At 50.5% G+C, this 18034-nt stretch overlaps 1 protein-coding gene and 2 non-coding genes across 6 annotated transcripts; all 3 read right to left on the bottom strand.

The window, feature by feature from the left end:
• Positions 1-1112: 1112 nt before the first annotated feature.
• Pabpc4 (poly(A) binding protein cytoplasmic 4) lies at positions 1113-17200 on the bottom strand. Of its 4 annotated transcripts, none has more exons than XM_052177272.1 (16): positions 16111-17200; positions 12940-13133; positions 10786-10901; positions 9513-9652; positions 9099-9193; positions 8194-8331; positions 7238-7333; positions 5595-5867; positions 5288-5375; positions 5098-5169; positions 4551-4637; positions 4329-4456; positions 2571-2664; positions 2349-2479; positions 2066-2166; positions 1113-1421 (listed from the first exon to the last, which is right to left on the bottom strand). In XM_052177272.1, exons 1-15 carry the CDS (start codon positions 16301-16303, stop codon positions 2077-2079), a joined length of 1935 nt encoding a protein of 644 aa, XP_052033232.1. In that variant the 5' UTR covers positions 16304-17200; the 3' UTR covers positions 1113-1421; positions 2066-2076. The 4 variants fall into 4 exon arrangements, with proteins under 4 accessions (XP_052033232.1, XP_052033230.1, XP_052033234.1 ...); XM_052177270.1 differs by having other exon boundaries at positions 5050-5169; positions 16111-17199; XM_052177274.1 differs by lacking the exon at positions 4551-4637.
• Positions 6872-7004, bottom strand: LOC127681903 (small nucleolar RNA SNORA55). Its single transcript, XR_007977245.1, has one exon. It is a non-coding gene; the product is annotated as a small nucleolar RNA SNORA55 (small nucleolar RNA).
• LOC127681901 (small nucleolar RNA SNORA55) lies at positions 8591-8721 on the bottom strand. The gene has a single exon (XR_007977244.1). It is a non-coding gene; the product is annotated as a small nucleolar RNA SNORA55 (small nucleolar RNA).
• Positions 17201-18034: the final 834 nt, after the last annotated feature.

The raw sequence follows: 18034 nt of genomic DNA, 5'->3' as shown, positions 1-18034 counted from the left end.
GAACAAAGATCCCTGCTGCGGGCTCCAAAAGGACAGTCCTACAACACTGCGATTTTTTTTGCTCAGTAAAACTTACTTTGCCGAAGTGCAACCAAACCTCTGATAACCATTTAAAGCACCCAATCTGCCATGCCGGTGGCCTAAGGGTGTGATCACTTGTGTAATCAGTTTGAGTGACAACCAGAGGTCAAAGGTCAGGTGATCTCTAACATCCCCCATCTTTAAGATAGAACTGTAGCTGTGTGGTGTATATGTGTGAAGGAGCCCAAGGAGGGCAGAGGTCTCAGAACCCCTAAAGTTAAGATGGTTTTAAGCCTCAATGTGTCCAAAAATATTAAAACTAGGCTAGAAATTTAGCTTTTTAAGAGCAGATTGTTCTTCCAGAGGACCAGAGTCAGAATCCTCAACCAACTCTAGCTCCTAGTTTTTGGACCCAAGAGTATCCACATACACTGTCATAAAACAAGTTTGGGCTTTTGGGACCTGTTACTTAAAAGGAGACCAACTCTTAAGCGAAACTACCCTTGGCCCTAAGGCAGGCTTGGCTGGAAAGACAGGAGGGCAGCTGACTGCGGCCAGCACTTGGGATCTGACATCACAGGACACCTGAGCATTTTCCCAGAGCTGAAGCCTGGCTGCAGAAGCTGGACTGTTGCACGCTGACGTAAGTAGGGTGAGGTAACAACGGGAGATAAACCTTAACTTTACTCCAGTGAAGAGGGCGGAGGCTTTGGCCAATGGGCTAGCAGCGTGTCTGCAGCAATCCTACAGGGCCTCAGCTTTCCTGATTTTAGCACTCTACATGCAAGTGTAAGGATTCTGCCATGGGGTGCAGTGAGCATCAGTCTACGGCTCAAACTCACCGGGTGTCACTGTCCTGGACTCCTGATCACTCCAATTCCAGCTGGGGTCACAGGTGTTGGCCATGAGCTTTGGCACATGCCAGGCAGGCCCCACTCCAGCCCCACATTTAAATCTCCACGTTGCTAACCCAATTCTAGGAAATAAGGAAAACTAAATTCATTTAATATATTCAGAGTTCAACAGTAGTTCTAGCAAAAGCCCAAAATTATAGAATAAAACTAATTGGCAACACAAATACAGCAGCCAGATTTATAGAGATTTTATTTCCTTTATTGAGAAACTTAAGTCTTGGGTACATCAAAACCAATTTCTGGGATGGGGGAAAAAACAGAATCCACAATAGAAAAAAAAAAGTTGTCATCTGGGCCACAACAAAACCCAGAGAATATATTCTTATAATTGAAAAATTCTAGGTGCTTCATAATTGACCTTTTTGATACAAAAATGACCTATTGAATTTGCAACTTGGTTCTTGGTGTAGATGGAGGTCCACAGACAAACTAGGCCGTCTTTAGACCTTAGCTGGGTGCCATGAAGGGTTATTTGGCTTTTGACTCCTATAAAAGAGAAGCAGCAACACAAATAATCCTGTTTGTTAAAGAACCAGACCTCTGCTCCATCAGCACTAGCTGCTCCCATCTGCCTGTCTTCTACTCTGTCAAAGCCTTTCCCTTCCCTTTATCAAGAGTTCACTCTCTCCTAAACCTTGCAGGCAGAGGCCACAGCTCTCAGATGTCACTACAGTCTGTGCCTGCTCTCTAAGACTAAAATACCAATACCCCTCTCTACACACTGCACTCCCAGTGAGGCAGCAGGCATACCACCTCAGGCCAAGCTAGAAAGGTACTTACAAAATATGCATAGATAGCAGATTGGCTTTATGATGTCACTGTGACAACTATTTCTTTCTCTGTCACTATGCCAGGCCAGGAAGATTATTCATTCTTATGCGGTGGTCAAGCCACATGATCGATCAGATGCTTTTTAAGGGAACTGCTTTTGTTGTGTGAGTGGTGAGGTCTTTCTGTGTTGCTCAACTAGCAACGGGGCACTCGTGATTGCTTCTTAGCCACATAGGCAGCTGGGATTACAGACATAACTGTGTTATGGATCTAAGCCCCCTGCCTCCAACATCCTGGAGCATATGGTAAGACCCTATCTGAAAACCCAAAGGGGCAGAAAACATCAGCTGTTAACGTACTTTTTTCTTGTCTAAGAGGTAGCAGCAGCAACAGTGCCCACCTTCTGGGCAGCTTCTTTCTTGGCATGGTGAGCCTGCAGGACTGCCACAGCTTCATCCACCTGTGAAAGACCCCCAGATGTTCAGAGACTGTGCGGAGAGCCACTCCAGGTGCTCAGCCGCTTGTCTTTCCCTGGCACCCAGACATGAGGGGTCATGAGGGCAGCAGGCCTCTCTCCCTGAGCGCCAACTTCACGGCCCAAAACTGAATGATGTCTGTCACAGGGTCTGGGAAGCCACTCACCTTGGAACGGAGGGACTCGGGGGACTCGAGCATGTGCAGCAGCTCGGAGTTGTCGATTTCCAGCAGCATCCCCGTAATCTTTCCAGCCAGGTTTGAATGCATTGTTTGGATGAGCGGGAACAAACGCTCCCCTGTGGGCGGAACAGTTGTCATCACAACAGTGTCCAATCCCAGTGACCCCAAACTGACACCCGGCTCTCTCCTGCAAGCATGCAAACTTACCCAGCATCTGCTTCTGCTCCTGGGGGGGTGCCGCAGCCAGCATGGAGGCAGTCAGGGGCTCCTGACCCTGGACATGGACCGCAGGCTGGGGGGCCTGCAAGCCAAGACACACAGTGGGGTTAGCACTAAGGAAGACCATGTGGAGCAGGGGCGGCAGTCCTGTCTCTGGCGAACAAGGGCCGTGAAGATAGAATGGTGTGCGGCATAAACTAGCTGTGCATGGCAAGCTATCGGAAAGGGAAGGCCAAGGTCCTGACCAAGCCTGCTTCATAACGCAAGGCCCTGCAGTGAAAAACAGGCCTCAGGAGACAAGATGTATATTTTTCATGTAGTCTTGGCCGGCCTTGATTGAATTCTTGATCCCCTTGCCTCCAAGTGCCAGGCAAGAGCTGGGATTACAAGGCCAGGCCAGTCTCACAGTAAACGCCTGTGTGTGCAGGCCTCTCTCCGCTCTTCCCCTCACATTATTCCAGCACATATGGAGCCAGCAGCCAAAGAGTGAGAATCAAAACATTCCTCATTGCCCCCCCTTAGGTAATGTTTGCTGACCTTCAAGTCCTAATCCTTCCTCTTGTCTCCACTGCCCGCCCCAGCATTAGGATTCTATGACATGTCAATATCCTGGCTAACTTTTCCCTACCAGACTGGGGCTTGGTCCAGGTATTTTTTAAATATGAGTTACTTGAGGATTATTAATATGCAACAGTGTTGCTAGAGCCCCAAAAGGCCTTACAGGTGGATTAGTTCTAAGTTCCAAGAAACCCCCACTGGAGAGACTGCAGAGGAAGGAAACACCACGGGGCACAAAAGCAGTTTGCACTGCTCAGGTGTCTGAGCAAGGCCCAGTCAGAGCAAGCTGTGGCAAAGCTCTGAAGCAGCCGGCTGTACTTTGGCTCACAGCTTAGGCAACTCTGAACGCTCTGTGAAGCCTCTTCTTTTGGGTGTTTCTGTATATGTGATGATGTAGGCAGGGGAGGTCAACCTTGGGGCTTGTTCCTCAGACACCACCCCATTAACCTTTCTTAACAGAGTACCTCCCTGGTCTGGAATCTGCCCAGCAGCAGGCTAGGTGAGCTGGCCGGCACGCCTCAGGGATCTCCAATCCTGACATTACACGCTGCCCAGCTCTTTCTGTGCCGTGTGTGCATGTGTCATGTGCACGGGTGTAGGCCAGAGGACGCTCAGGTGTCTGTCTTCCTCTCATAGAACCTAGAGTTCACTAGTCCAGCTCCACTGGCCAGCCTGTAAATCCAAGCATCTGTCTGACTCCACAATGCCAGCTCTTACATGTATGTGTGCTTAGGACCAGACAGAACTCATGTCTCCATGGTACATACGCACTGTACCCACTGCCCACTTCCCCAGTCCTTTTGATAGGGTTCTGGGCATGCAAGTCTGCGTTTGAGCCTTTTATAGACAGACAGCTGAGCCCGTCCCTAGCGCTGAAGCTGAGTCTTAGACAAGTTAGAGGTTACCAACTGACAAGATCAATTAGGTCGCTGGAGGTGAAGGTAACCCAGAGACTCCCCGAGCAGCGCAAGCGGGGACGAGAAGCAGCAGCTGCTTCTCAGTATTTCTGAGCCACTAACAATCAGAAGGCTTTCAATCAAGCCTGCTGCTCTCAGGGACAGTGCCTGAATCACCTGACAGAAGGAAGAGCAGGCATTTAACACCTGTTAACAAGAGGAGTGAAAAGGCATCTCTAAAACAGCAGAGTTAGGACAAGTGCCTCCACAGCCCACAGCCAATGGGCCTCACCTGCAGCGGCTGAATGGCGGGGTGGGGGCTGCGGACACTGGAGGCATACTTGTACGGAGCCACAGCCCTGGGAGCAGCGGCGGCAACAGCAGCCCGAGGCGCGAGGTTTGGCACAGCTGTGGGGACGCCTTGTGGAGAGAACGGGGGTCATTAAAGCGCATCAGCCTGGGCAAAGGCCCGTCAAATCCCAGCTTTCCCCCTTCTGTGTACACCCAATACCACCTCCAGACTGGCAGCTGTCAGTCAGCCCTTGCTGGGCGGCACCAGCCCCACCAAAGTCCATAGCCAAGCGGTCCGGGCACTCAGACCCTACAACAGACCAGCAAACGCACATCAGTGGTGGCAGCAGATGCCCAACTGGCCACGTCTCATGGAAGAATTCCAACACACGATCAGACATGTCCCCCTCACGGGGTCAAAGGACACCACAGAAGTCTTTGCACATTTAGAACGACACAATCCAAAGCTTGTCCCCCGCCCTCAACAGCATGTTGCTTGTATATTGATCCAGAGACTTCCGATTCACCTTTCACATACATGGCACCCGAAGAGCAAAGACTGTTCCAAGTAACGCACCCCCACATCATCACTGCTCCTGAGCGAACCTACTACCTAAGCACACAGCTAAGGACTCAGGAAACCGAGACCCAGCCTGACCAGGCCCAGCAGAGCCAGTGATCCCCCCCGCCCCGGCCACGCTCCGACAGGTCCGATTGCTCACCGACTCTCTGAGCGGTAGTAGGAAGGCCACGAGAGGCCGGAGCATTACCAGTTGGAGCCAGATGTCGAAGAGCTGGACGAGGCCCAGACTGCCGCAGGGCACTTGGCATCCCTTGGAAGCCTAGAAGGGAGGGCGCTCATCAGGGACAAGCCAACGTGGACCAGGTGCTGGGCTGCAGGAGCAGGTGCAACCAGACAGGCACACCCTGGCCAGCAAAGCCCTGCTCCCTGCCACCTACCTTGAGGTCTCCCGCCTTGCTGCCAGCGTGGATTCGGCCTTATCTGTGCTAACTGGTTAGGCGTGTAATATGGAGGTCTTCCCTGCGCCTGGAGGGGGAGGAGCACCAAATCTTAAGAACTTGAACCCTCACCAGAGTTTCATCTCCCTCCCCTCACTACTAGGCTAATTATTTGAGTGAAAGGCACTCTACTCAAAAGGCGAAGGCCTGGTAATTTAATGATCACACGTTAATCCCTCCTTCTTATTTGAACACTAGTACCCAAAAATCCCTCTCCTCGGCTGCCACAATCACCCAGCACACCCACCTGCGGAACTGCGGGCACGAAGTAGCCACCAGCGGCAGGCTGGAACTGATTTAAGATGGCGTTGGCAGGGAGTGCTCTCATCCCGGCCACGCGCTGCATATACTGGTTGGTCAGGTGAGCCTTCCGCTCTTCCTTCCTCTGGGCCAGGGCGACGTACAGTGGCTTGGAGCCCACAATGCGTCCGTTCATCTCGGTGACAGCTTTGGTGGCCTCTTCAGGAGAGGAGAAACAGACAAAACCAAACCCTTTGCTTCTTCCTTCTTCTAGCATCACCTACAAAAAGAGACCAGCTGCTGAGTTGTGTGGTGAGGAAGGCACAGGTGCAGAGACCTGAAGGAAAGGCAAACAAAACCCCGCTGGGCTAGCTCAGCACTCGGGAGGCTCCACTCAAGACCACAACACACGCGTTAAAAAACTGATAATTGAGCTTCTTAGGTTTATTCCAGGTTAATGACTGGGGTGCCACTGGGAGGCAGTTGTCTGGAGGTCAAAAAACCCAGATTCTAATCATAGTCCCACCAGCCCCCAGTCCCCACATTCTACAAGACAACATTCTATAAGAATGTGTCACAGCTGCCGGTCCTTGGTCTTCTGCAGAGCCTGCGATGTTGCCTTCACTGAAGGGTCACTCACTGCTTTCCCATTCCCTGCTGTTGGCCTGAAAATGGCGCCTGGGACTTTAAGGCATAGGACTTTGCAGTGGGATACACCAACAGGACACCTTGGTGGGTGACACCAAGAGGAACCAGAAAAAGTTTGCCAGGGCTGTCAATGCAGTTATATTACATCACCTTCACAGCCATTCACAGTGTTTGCCAGAAGGATATCATTTAAATAAAACATCCCACAGCAGGGCATAGTGGCATACATACACCTTCTTGCCACATCCAGGAGGCAAGCGGATCTGAGTTTTTGGGCCAGCCTGGTTTACGTAGTTCTAAAATAGGGCTACATAGCCAGACCCAATATGAAAAATACAACCAATGAAAAACCCACACCAATACAAATGGTAACACCTCACACAGAAAGCCAAACATAGCCCACCTGACCACCCAACCTCCCTTCTTATTACCTATAGTCTGTGGCAGCTGCTGTGCCTCTACCAAGGAGTAAACTGTGTCAGGTCATGACCCACTACACCTCTAGACACCAGTCTGTCACACTCCCTAAGTGCCAAAGACTTGCTGCAGACCACACCTACGTAACCACGGCTGCCAAGCCAAACTTTCCTGTCAAAGGCCTACTAAATCTTTAAAACAACCCCATTCTCAAGGGGGATGTGTGGCAGAGTTGTAGAGACAGGCCCCAGGACAAGATGGAAACGACCCATCTGGATTTCCTCTGCTCTACTATAGCACTGTCTGTCCCCAGACCAGCACCAGGCAGCAGGCCTGGGAAAGATTTGAGTGCTGTGGGGATTACAAGGGGGTGGGGGGAAGAAACTGGACCAGACTCCCAAGCTCCAATGAAAGTAGACATCACATCATATCACAAGCCTACCTCTTCAGAGCATGACTCTCAGGGGCATCTGAAGCAAGGAGTAATATGCTAGAACACTGTGCTCTGCACCACCAACACAATTAACTAACATCATTAACTCAACAGAAAATTGTTTCCAAACCCACACTAGCACACGCTATTACCTTTGCACTGGTGATTGATCCAAAAGGAGAAAACTCTTTCCTTAATTTCTCATCATCAATGGTGTCATCCAAGTTCTTAATGTAGAGATTCACTCCCTGGAGAGGGGATTACTGTTAATTACATCTCTAGACAGTCACTTCCCAAGTGTAGAGCCCAGAACCACATACTTAGGAACCTGTCAAGCTCAAACTCTTGCCTGTAGTCAGGCAGGGGTTGGTGCATGCCTGTAATTCCAGTAACTCAAGAGGCAGAGACAGGTGAGTTTGAGGCCAGCCTGGTCTACAGAGTGAGTTCCAGGCCAGCTAGGGCTACACAGAGAAACCCTGTCTCAAAAAACCAAAACCAACCAAACAAAAACTCTTGCCTGTATATATAACCCCTGAAATCAGGAGGCCAACCTAGGCTACAGACCCTAACTTTAAAACACAAGCCTAAAAGCTGGAGCTCCAGAGTTGGGCCCACATCTGTTGAGGAAGGAGGGCTGCCGAGAGCGCCAGCCTAAGGTGACAGGGACTTCCTTCAGGCCACCCTCTGTTAAGAGTAAAACCCTGCCTTAGAACAGAACAAAAACCTACCTCTGATATAAGCCCATGGTGAGCAAGTCTTTCTTGCCTTAAAGCAATCAGAGCTATGAGTGAAGCCACCTTTTCCATAAGCACTCGCTCTGGCCAACCACTTACTCCACAGGGTTCTTTTAGCTGCTATTCCAAAAGGGGCATCAATTTAGGGAAAAGGAACCCACACAGCAAAGAGCAGTAAGTGGACAGTTTCAGACCTCAATTGGCCTGAATCACTGTCCCTGCTCCACAATGATTTGGTAGGTGACAACCTTTAAACCTGACCTTTACAGGGGAAAAAGTGCGGTTGGGTTGCCCAGCCCCCACAGAAGTCTACAATACTACGGGGCACTTCAAACATTCCACATCAGCGCTGTCTAGAAGGCGGCCCAGCGCACCTGGTACCGACTAATCCTCTCCTGCTTCAGCTGCTCGAATCTCCGCTTTAGCTCAGCCTGACGCTCTACTTTTTTCTGTGCTCGGCCCACGAATATGGCTTTCCCGCTCATTTCTTTTCCATTCATTTCTTCCACAGCCTGGAGAGAAACATACACGTCTTTAATGAAGACATGTGTAATGCAGAGACATGGTGGTCTTCTGGAGCAGAGTCCAGTACACCAAGAAAAACAAACATCCAAGCCGGACCGACAACCTGCGTTATTCGACCTCTGAAGCCTGCTGCACTATAATCGCACTAACGTGGGGCGTGGGGTTAAAATCTAAACGAGTTACTGGTCCAGACACAGGTTCTTAACTCCCACCCCTAGCTTCAGGGTCTTCAAAACATCTATGGAGATGTGTGGCAGAGTTGTAGAGACAGGCCCCAGGACAGATGGAAACGACCCGTCTGGATTTCCTCTGCTCTACTATAGCACTGTCTGTCCCCAGACCAGCACCAAGCAGCAGGCCTGGGAAAGATTTAGTGCAGAGGGGTGGGGTAGCGGTGGTCTCCAAACCCCGTATTTGTATGAATTTAGACAAAGGCCATGAGTCTTGACTAATGATCTGGCAACATTCAACTTTTCAGGTCCCTTTGTAGGTTAAGGGTCCAGCACAATGCCCTTCCCAGTCAAAAGGACTCAGTTTCCCTAGCCAAGAATGGGAACAACCCTCTATCTGTCCTCATCTTCCAACAGTATCTGAGGTGACACAAGTTAGCAGATACATTAACTGTGGACAGGCATTATTTCTGATGCTGGGCAGAGCTGCACAGTCACCACTACACTACCCAGCCCACTCTAGCTGCTCTACCAAGCACGGGGCACCGCCCACAGGTCCTTCCCAACCCTCACAGCGTGCTCACCTTATTGGCATCCTCGTGTTTCTCGTAACTTACAAAGCCAAAGCCTTTGGACTTCCCACTGGAGTCTCTCATCACCTTGACACTTAGGGTCTTACCTATCACCAAAGAACAGAACAGCGAGTGATGCCACGGTTACCAGAGGATTACAAGAGACTTCTTGCTACTAACTAGCTGAAGCAAATCTCCGGCTGAGCCCAGATGGGTGTGAGACAGAAAGAGGTACCACATCTGGTCTAAAACCCAACCAAGCTTCTGGGATAGCCTTACAAAGGAAAAAGCAGAGATGAAGCCAAAAGAAGAAGGCCTGTACTCCATATTCACTCCCAGCGAGCTAAGTGCCTTGTTTAAGTGAAAAGAGACTATGTCTTGAGCTGATGATAGTCAGTGTAACGTGGACTCTAGACCTCAACTTACCAAACTGGCTGAAGAGCTCTTTCAGATTCCCATCATCCACCTCTTCTCCAAAGTTCTTGATGTAAACGTTGGTGAACTCCTTGGCCTTGGCGCCAAGCTCGGCCTCCCGCTCTTTTCGAGACTTGAATCTGCCCACAAACCTACAGAGAGACCATGGATAACCGCGATTACTCAGAAGGAACAAAACATGATGTCCAGGGGCCCAAAGGAATGCAGATTAAAGGCTGACAGGAGAGGTTAAAACACACGAGGACCCCGTCCACCACGAGAACAAGCTCAGATGCCCCAAGTCCCCAGCAGAAAAAGAAAGAGGCAGGGCTGTCCTGCAAGGACCAGTCCCAGGGCTCCTGGTTCAGACCAGGGCCACTCCTACCACATCACACTGCCTTCGTGAAGGAACCTGACGGCCATGTTTTTAAAACGTTCATTTCTGTGCATCTATGTAAATGCATAGAAAATGTCTGGAAGGATACAAGCCAAACTGTTAACAGTGGTTAGTCCAGCAGTGAGACGGCTGCAATCAGGTGACCTTTGCTCTCTCACTCTATCGTTTGGTAACCTTAACAGGAAAATATTTCCACACACCCGACACACGGACATAAACACAGCCTTGTCTATTCGACACCCCAAAGGACAGAAATGATTGGGGTTTGTAATAGCCAAAATGTAATAGTACAAAATGCAAAATGCCTTTCCCCACATGGCTCTGCTAAGTTCTGTCCCCAGCCCCACAGTAGTGACGTCATGCAGTGTCTCCGAAAAGGGACGGACACGTCTTCACTGTATGCCAATTAAATGGGCAGTGAAATGTTGCAGCTCAGAGGAAAGAACTAGAGGACAATTTGGTGCCAAAAACTAGCCAGAGCCCCACAGGCAGCAACGAGCCAAAGGAAAGCTGAGGTTGTGTAGCTAACATCCAGCTCCTGGTCAGCCAAGGGCCTCTCCACTCTGCCGCTGGCCAAGGCCCCTGCTCAGAGTGGGCTCAGCACTGTCTCCTAGCCAGCCCCACCTGCCGATGCTCACAGAACCCAGACGAAGGCCTTAAGGGAGAGGCAGCAGGCAGGCCATGGCTCGGGCAGGGAGCCGACTGCGGCAAGTCAAAAGGGCTGCCGTGGCTGGGACAGGGAGACTCACCAGCCCTGGAGTGGAGAGGTAGGAGCAGGCCACACTTGGGCCGGGAGAACCAGCAGCCGCCTTGTGTGTGCCAGTTAATACCGAGGTGGGGCCACGGCTGGCTCATGCGATGGCTGTCGCTCCAGACTGGGACACTCACACTTTACGGTCATTGAGGAGCATGCCGTTCATCTTCTCGATGGCCTTGTCGGCGGCCTCCTGGGTCTCGAAGTGGACAAAAGCATAGCCCTTAGAGCCGTTCTCATCGCAAACCACCTGCCGAAGGAAAGGCAGAGCGCCTGGGTGCCGCTGGCCAGATGCACCCACTGGGACCCAACGCCCCACGGCACCCAGCACCACCAAGGACCCCCGCTTCCAGTTGGCTGCCACAGTTAGTCAGTCTCCTTCCAACCCGCTTCGTGTTTCTGTGCCAGCAAGGTGAGCCTCGAATGGCTTTCTGGATGCGGGGTGTCTCCATCAGACTGACACAGCCGCAGGGATCCTATGTCTGTCTCTCCAACACTGATACCAATCATGCACAGCCCCATGCTTTTTAACATGGGTTCGAGGGATCAAGCTCAGATCCTTCCCTATCCAGCACACACTTTACCAAATGGGTTTCCTGCCCTGCCTGGCTCTCTCATTTAAAATAATTAAAAAAAAAAAAAATCTGGCTGGTGATGAGCTTGTAATACCAGCACCTGGGATAGGGAACAGTTTCATGTTCACGAGACATGGCGTGAGGCCCGCCTAGAGGTTAAGGTCCTGCTTAAAGTGGGGAGGGAGGCTAGGGGAGGGTGATGGCTCACTGAGTACAAGCGTTTGCCTCTAAGCCTATAGCCAGGTTCACTCCCTGTGATCCATGAACAGACCATGATACAATCTGGTTGTTCATGGGCAGGGACTGCAGACTGTAGCTCAGTTGTAGAGCTCCACAAAGCACTTAGCAAGGCCCTGGGTTCAATCATCAGCACAGAAAATGGGAAAAAAAAACCAAATCCAGGAAAAATCCAGGTATAAACCAAGGTGCTCAGAAGAGTGTTTTCCAAATGCACAAAAAAATTAAGTCTCAAGTGCTGAAATTGTAAAGAGCCACCACGTGAAGGTCAGAGCACAGTTAACCAATGCCTCGGAGTTGAGTAGGTTTGGGAAACAACAGGCTTGTGTCCCCACGCCCCCAGTTCCAAATGAAAACTGTTCAAACTGCCCAAAGTGGGTAGTGAGGCACACAGAACACCTCACACTTATCTGGAGTTCATCTGGCAGACTGCTTGCCTGGAATGTAAGCCCTGTACCACACAAGCATCTTAGCACTTGGGAGCTAGCAGCACAAACATCAGAGGTTCAGTCATCCTTGGCTATATGCCATACAGAGTTCTAAGTCACCTGGTATGGGGTCACACTTTAACCCCAGCACTCCGGAGGCAAAGGCAGGCCATCTGTGAGTTGTAGGCTAGCCCGAGCTAGAGATGGTTCTAGGACAGCCAAGGCTACACAAAAAGAAAACAAACAAACAAAAAAAAAAAACAAAAAAAAACCCCGTGGGTTATACAGGGCTGCGGCTAAGCTTTTGATTCCATTTCCAGAGTGCCATACAGCTTAGTGGGTGAGAGTTATCAACAGCTACTCAGGATGCTGAAACTCAGGATAATCACAGATCCAAGGCCTCACTAGACACCTCGGTGCCATGTCTCTAGGGGTAAAGCTGGATCCCACGGGCTTTACACAGCAAAGGGGGAGGAGGTCATAGAATGACCCCAATGAATTGGGTCTTGGGCTCTCTCTCTCTCTCTCTCTCTCTCTCTCTCTCTCTCTCTCTCTCTCTCTCTCACACACACACACACACACACACACACACACACACACACACACGACACAACAGGACACAGCAGTGGTCTAGTCAAGAACTAGGGATGGATTATGGGGAGGAGGCTAAAGTAATGGGGAATGATAGATACATTTGCATATACATGAAATGCCATAATCAAACCACTACAGATGCTAATAAGAAACACTAAAACCAGACCAAAACACCCTCAGTGGTAGAACATTTGCATTGGTCTGTGTTCAATCCCAGGACTGAAAGAAAATCCATTTCCAGAATTTAAGTTATCACACCCAATTGTCTCCAATTCTAGGGCACCCTTCCTTTGATGCTATCCAGCTTTGAGTCTTTCTATACCCCGGGCTAGCCTTGAACTCCCTAGATAGCTCCTATCTCAGCAGCCTTGAGGACACACCACACCCAGCTATAGTTTATCTTGTTTTCAAGATGCAGTAATTATTCAGCTAACATCATTTAGATGATGCTTACCTTACAGGACAGGATGTTTCCAAAGGCAGAGAAAGTGTCGTACAGTGCCTTGTTGTCTATAGATTTGTCCAGGTTCTTGATGAAGACATTTCCCACACCAGACTTTCTCAAAGAGGGATCCCTCTGAGACCACATGATGCGGATTGGCTTTCCCTTAATCACGTCAAAGTTCATGGTGTCCAAGGCCCTCTCAGCTGTCAAGGAGGAACACCCGTTAATTAAGAATGCTGACCAACTAAGATGTCGGCCACCATGCCAGAAAGTTTACTGAACTAATTCCTAGAAAAATATCAAGATGGCTTCAGGACACCAGGGTCCTCACCATTATTCTCCCTGTTATTTTCCAGACAGGGTCTCTCTACAGTATTGACTGTCCTAGATCCTATATTTAGACCAGGTTGGCCTTGAACTCAAGAGAGTTCAGTCAGCTACAGCGGGAGTTCTACTACCACGCCTTGCCTATTTTTATACCTGAAAAACAAAACTTAAAGAGGAAGGATAAACTGCCACACCTTTATCCAAGAGCTCAGCCCTTAAAGCCTGGAGGTGCCTAGGCCTTTCAAAGGTTTAATTAGAATTCTATGGAATCCTAAGAATTCAGATGCCCTTTCTATCTAGTAGGTAGGGTTGCTCCTTGACTGCTCAACCAAGCCTACCAGGCACTAGAGGACCAATGACATTCTCCACTTGTGGCAAAGATGCCCAGATATGGCGAACACTTTTCCTTATGTGACCAGTGACCTCACTATAGCAATGACATGACTTAAGCACCCTCTATAAGAAGATTAAAACAGGGTCAAAGGTAGGGTACAGTGGCACAAGCCTAAAACCACAGCACAGGAAGATTACAAGTTCGAGATCAACCTGGGTGAGTGAGGTGACTGTCAGAAAAACAGTCAAATCAGACAGCTGGGCACGGGGCTCTTAAGCCCAGCAGAGTCATGGTGTAATCGTCCCATGTGGCTGAAACAGTCCATCCAGACAAGCAGAAAGGCAAAAACCCACATTAGCATCAGGAAGTTCCTGAAACTGACCAGATTCACTGGGGCCATCCCTGCAATAAAAGCTGATAGCCTCCTCAGAGGGAAGGAAGCTGGGTTGCCAAGACTCTCAGAAAGTGGCAAAAAACTGTCAAGACCAGACCAGCTTCCTGGAAAAAGCAGACAAGAGCCAATCAGCAGCCTGAAGGTCTAGACAACTGAGGCGCGTGGACAGGACACTCTTCAATTAAGCGGCCTGCAGGCTGTGCAGTGTGCTCCAGATTCCCCACCTCTGTGAGCGGTCATCACCCATGCTGGGGTGGGCCTTGGAGATGCAGCTGTCTGTCAAGGAACCCTTCACCCATATTCCTGCAAGTAACACCAATAAAACCCATGGTTCATAAAGCTGGGCTTTCAGTGGTATTGGAACTTTGCTCAGTCCTGGACTCCCATCTGTGGTGAGTAGCATGTTGCATCTTCCTGGGAAAAGTCCAGTCACAGGACAAGCAGGGTCAGGTGGATCTGAGTTTGAGGCTGGCCTGGTCTACTTCACACAGTGAGCTCCCAGGCAGCCAGGATTACATGAAAGAGACCTTGTCTCAAAAACAAAGTAGGTGAGCCTCTTTCTCACCCTACCATGCTTACTTCAGAGGGACAAAGACTAGCTTATGCCTAGTATCAAGGTTAATTGCCCAATGTGCCTGAGACCCTAGCACTGCCAAGAAAGAGGAAAAGCTCCCTAAAACTGCTCAACAAATTCAACTCTGCGGATCAGCCAAGGACTGATTTACACCCAACCTTTCCCATAGCACGGTAGGGGGTGAGGGGGGGGGGGACTGGCTAGGGGGGAATGCCAGGCGGATCAGGGAGTCAGCTAGGAGAGGAGCTTGGCACCAAGAGGCTACAGGAGACAGTTTGCAAACTAACTTTCCCATCATATTAACAGGAAAGGAGCCCATTCCAACACAATTCCTGATCTATTTCAGACAGCATCAGAGTCAGCTTAGCTTGACAAATCAGGCTGCACTTATTTATAGCAGGAGAAGTCTTACAGAGGTATGTGCTGGCAGACACACTGACCAATGGCTTCTGCTATCTCTAAGAGACACAACTTTTGTTCAGAAGTCAGGGGAGCGGGCCAACAGCTAAGGGACTCTGTGACAACCCCCTTACATCCCAGTGGCCAATAGAAAGTGTTTTGGCTAATAGTAGAAACACCTGCCATCTCAACTACACCAAGCCACTGGCCTCAGAAGCTTCTGCCTCACAGTTAATGAAGTGGGGACAGAGCTAGGAGCCTAGAGAGCTTTGCCACAGAATGGGGTGTGTCCTGCCCCTGCCCCCACTCCAGTTTCTACAGTTGGTCCCTTTTAATCTGGAGTCATGTGCAGCACCCGATTAGGTTTCTGGGCTTATTTGTGTGGCTTGCTCGCAGTCTACACTTCACCAGGGTGGCAAACCCTCCCTGGAAGCCCAACTTGATGTACTTTTTCCTTCAAAACGGGTTTTGACAAGTACATGTGAGACAAAGTGCCCAGGACATTTCAAGTGACACCTTCCTAGATTTCCCAGGTACTGTTCTCTACATCGCTAGAGCTTCGTGCTGCTGAACAAGTCCCCAAAGCAGCACAGCAAACAAGCCCCCCTAAGCAAATGATAGGGCGTGGGGGTCTGGCCTGGAAGAAGCTTCTGGAGACAGTAGCGACTCCCCTCAAGGCTACTGCATGAAAGTGCTCTCTCCTTCCTTCCCACGGCCCTAAAGCCATTGCAAAGCATCAGTCAGCTCAGGTTAGAGCTTGCTGTTTGCAACCTACACGGTGTTGTTTCAATCCATTGAGTGCCAATCCAGGGTCTACGGCAGACCCACTTCTACCTGAGTGGGGCCAGACACCCTACAATAGCCAAGTCACTTTATTCAGATCCCGATTTACAATCTTCTTGGGTTCCAACCCCGTTCTACCCCACCCCCACCCAGTAGCCCAAGGTCATCAGGTTAGCAAGCAGTGGAAGACTGAAGCGGCCGGGGTCATGACCACACGCCTGGCTCTCAACCTATGCATCTTGCTTCCATCCAAGGTTTCTCTGGCAACATGCTGGTATGTTCCCCAGCCCCGGCAGTTTGGCCTCCGCCTACTGAACTCCCAAGGTCCCCAGGAATTTCTCGAAATGTATGCACACCGCTTCTACTCACCGTCAGCTGGCTGCTGGAAATTGACGTAGGCATAACCCAGAGAGCGGCGGGTGATCATATCGCGGCAGACCCGGATGGACAGCACAGGCCCCGCAGGGCTGAACTTTTCATACAGCATGGCTTCGGTGACATCCGAGTGCAGATCGCCCACGTATAAGGAGGCCATGGGGTAGCTGCTGGCTGCAGCGTTCATCTCCCCACCCCCCACAACCCCGAGCCCCGCCAGGAGGACTTCTTACAAGGCCTATTGCAGGACAAAAGGGGCTCCGAAGAGCTGTGGCACGCGCCGCAGCGCACAGGTGGCACCAGCGACGCCGGCGAGAGGCTGGAGCAGGGAGGCTCCGAGGCGGGACGACTTGCACGGGACCGCAAAAGCCCCAAGACAAAAGGCTCTCAAAAACAATATGGCCCTCCCCTGGAGTTTGTGCTCTCCAGCTGTCCTGGCCTGGAGCTTAAAAAAATTAAAGTAGGGAATCCCCTTGCAAAGGAGGCAAAAATTTTTTTCAAGAGGCAGCCAGATGCTGCGCTCACGGCGGCCCTGGGGACACGCGTTTCGCGATAAATATAGGCCCCGGGCTCCCGGCGGTTTACAATTACAGCGGCCCGGGAAGGGGGAAACCAAATCTTTGCCGGTGCCGGCGAAGGGCAGCGCGGACACGTGGTGCGGCCAGCCGGGGCGCGGGGCTGCCACGCGGCGCGGAGGCGTGCAGGGGCGGGCCGGGCCGAGGGGGACGGCTCACCACCGGACGGACAGACCGACGCCGACGGACAGGCAGGCCGGAAGCTGCGAAAGTCACTTCCCCGCGGACTCCCAGCACAAGTCGCTATCACCTTCTCTTTTTCTTCTTTTTCTTTTTTCCCTTTTTCTTTTTTTTTCCTCTTTTCTTCTTTTCTTCCTTTTTTTTTTAAGGTTTTCTAGGCTTTTTGTATTTTTTTTAGGCTTTTTCTCTTTTTTGCTTCAGGCTTGCTGAGCCCAAACGCAACACTGACGGCTGCGACCCGGGGCGGAGAGAGGCGGCTGGGGCAGCCACCGCTCCATTTATACCCTCCCGCCCCGGGCGCTGCTGGTCGAAGGGCGCCTCGCGACCTGGGCGCAGTCGTGCCCGCCCACTCTGCCCTGGGGCCCAAGGCGGGGCAGCCACAGGAGAGTGACCTGGAGCGGCCGCAAGGTGTCACAGCGACCCCTTGCGTTTGGAGGACCGGCTGCTCGCACCTGTATGATTCTCTTTGCGCAACGTAGGGATTGAGCCATGCCCTCCCCAACACCCACACGCAGGTATAATCTTTAAAACATCCATGAAATGCCTACATCTACACAAAGGGATGCTAAAGTACATCTCATAGGTGATGCGATACATGGTTGAGCTGAGTATGCAAGACATAGAGAAGTTTTAAGAACATATAACCTTGAGGTTGGATTGTGGAGGTCGTTAGAAAAGGTGGTGGTATCTGGTATCTTACATGGGATTTTTCTGAAAAAAACGAGCAAATCTTGGCAAAGCTGTTATAAAACAAAACACAGCCGGGCAGTGGTGGCGCATGCCTTCAATCCCAGCACTTGGAGTCAAAGGCAGGTAGATCTTTGAGTTTGAGGCCAGCCTGGTCTATAGTTCTAGGACAGCCAGGGCTACATGCAAAAAAAAAAATGTCCAAAAACCAGAAGAAAACAAATGAATAAAGCATTTCTGTAATATTTGACTCCCTCCTCAGAGACATCTTCCCAGACCATTTAATCTCTAAAGTAGCTTGCCAACACTCATAATCACATCCATATCATTCTATCTTCATTTCAAAAAGTTTATTATACCTAAAAATATGCTGTCCAAACCAGTGCTGACATCCAGCAGTGTCCATGACCCAAAAATTCAAAACCTGAATCTTTCCAGGTGTAGCGACACAGGTGTGGTGACACGGGACCATACAT

The sequence above is a fragment of the Apodemus sylvaticus genome, chromosome 3 (assembly GCF_947179515.1).
Source record: "Apodemus sylvaticus chromosome 3, mApoSyl1.1, whole genome shotgun sequence".
Classification (NCBI taxonomy): Eukaryota; Metazoa; Chordata; class Mammalia; order Rodentia; family Muridae; genus Apodemus; species Apodemus sylvaticus.
This window is presented reverse-complemented; position numbering and strand designations above follow the sequence as displayed.

Bases quoted from the DNA above. Each gene is read 5' to 3' on its own strand.
- Pabpc4 (XM_052177270.1), bottom strand. From the start codon at position 16,303: ATGAACGCTGCAGCCAGCAGCTACCCCATGGCCTCCTTATACGTGGGC. The intron at 10,902-12,939 runs GTAAGCATCATC...TTCCTTCGGCAG, and splicing joins GAAACATCCTGTCCTGTAAG to GTGGTTTGCGATGAGAACGG. The intron at 8,332-9,098 runs GTGAGCACGCTG...GTTTCTCTCCAG, and splicing joins AACACGAGGATGCCAATAAG to GCTGTGGAAGAAATGAATGG.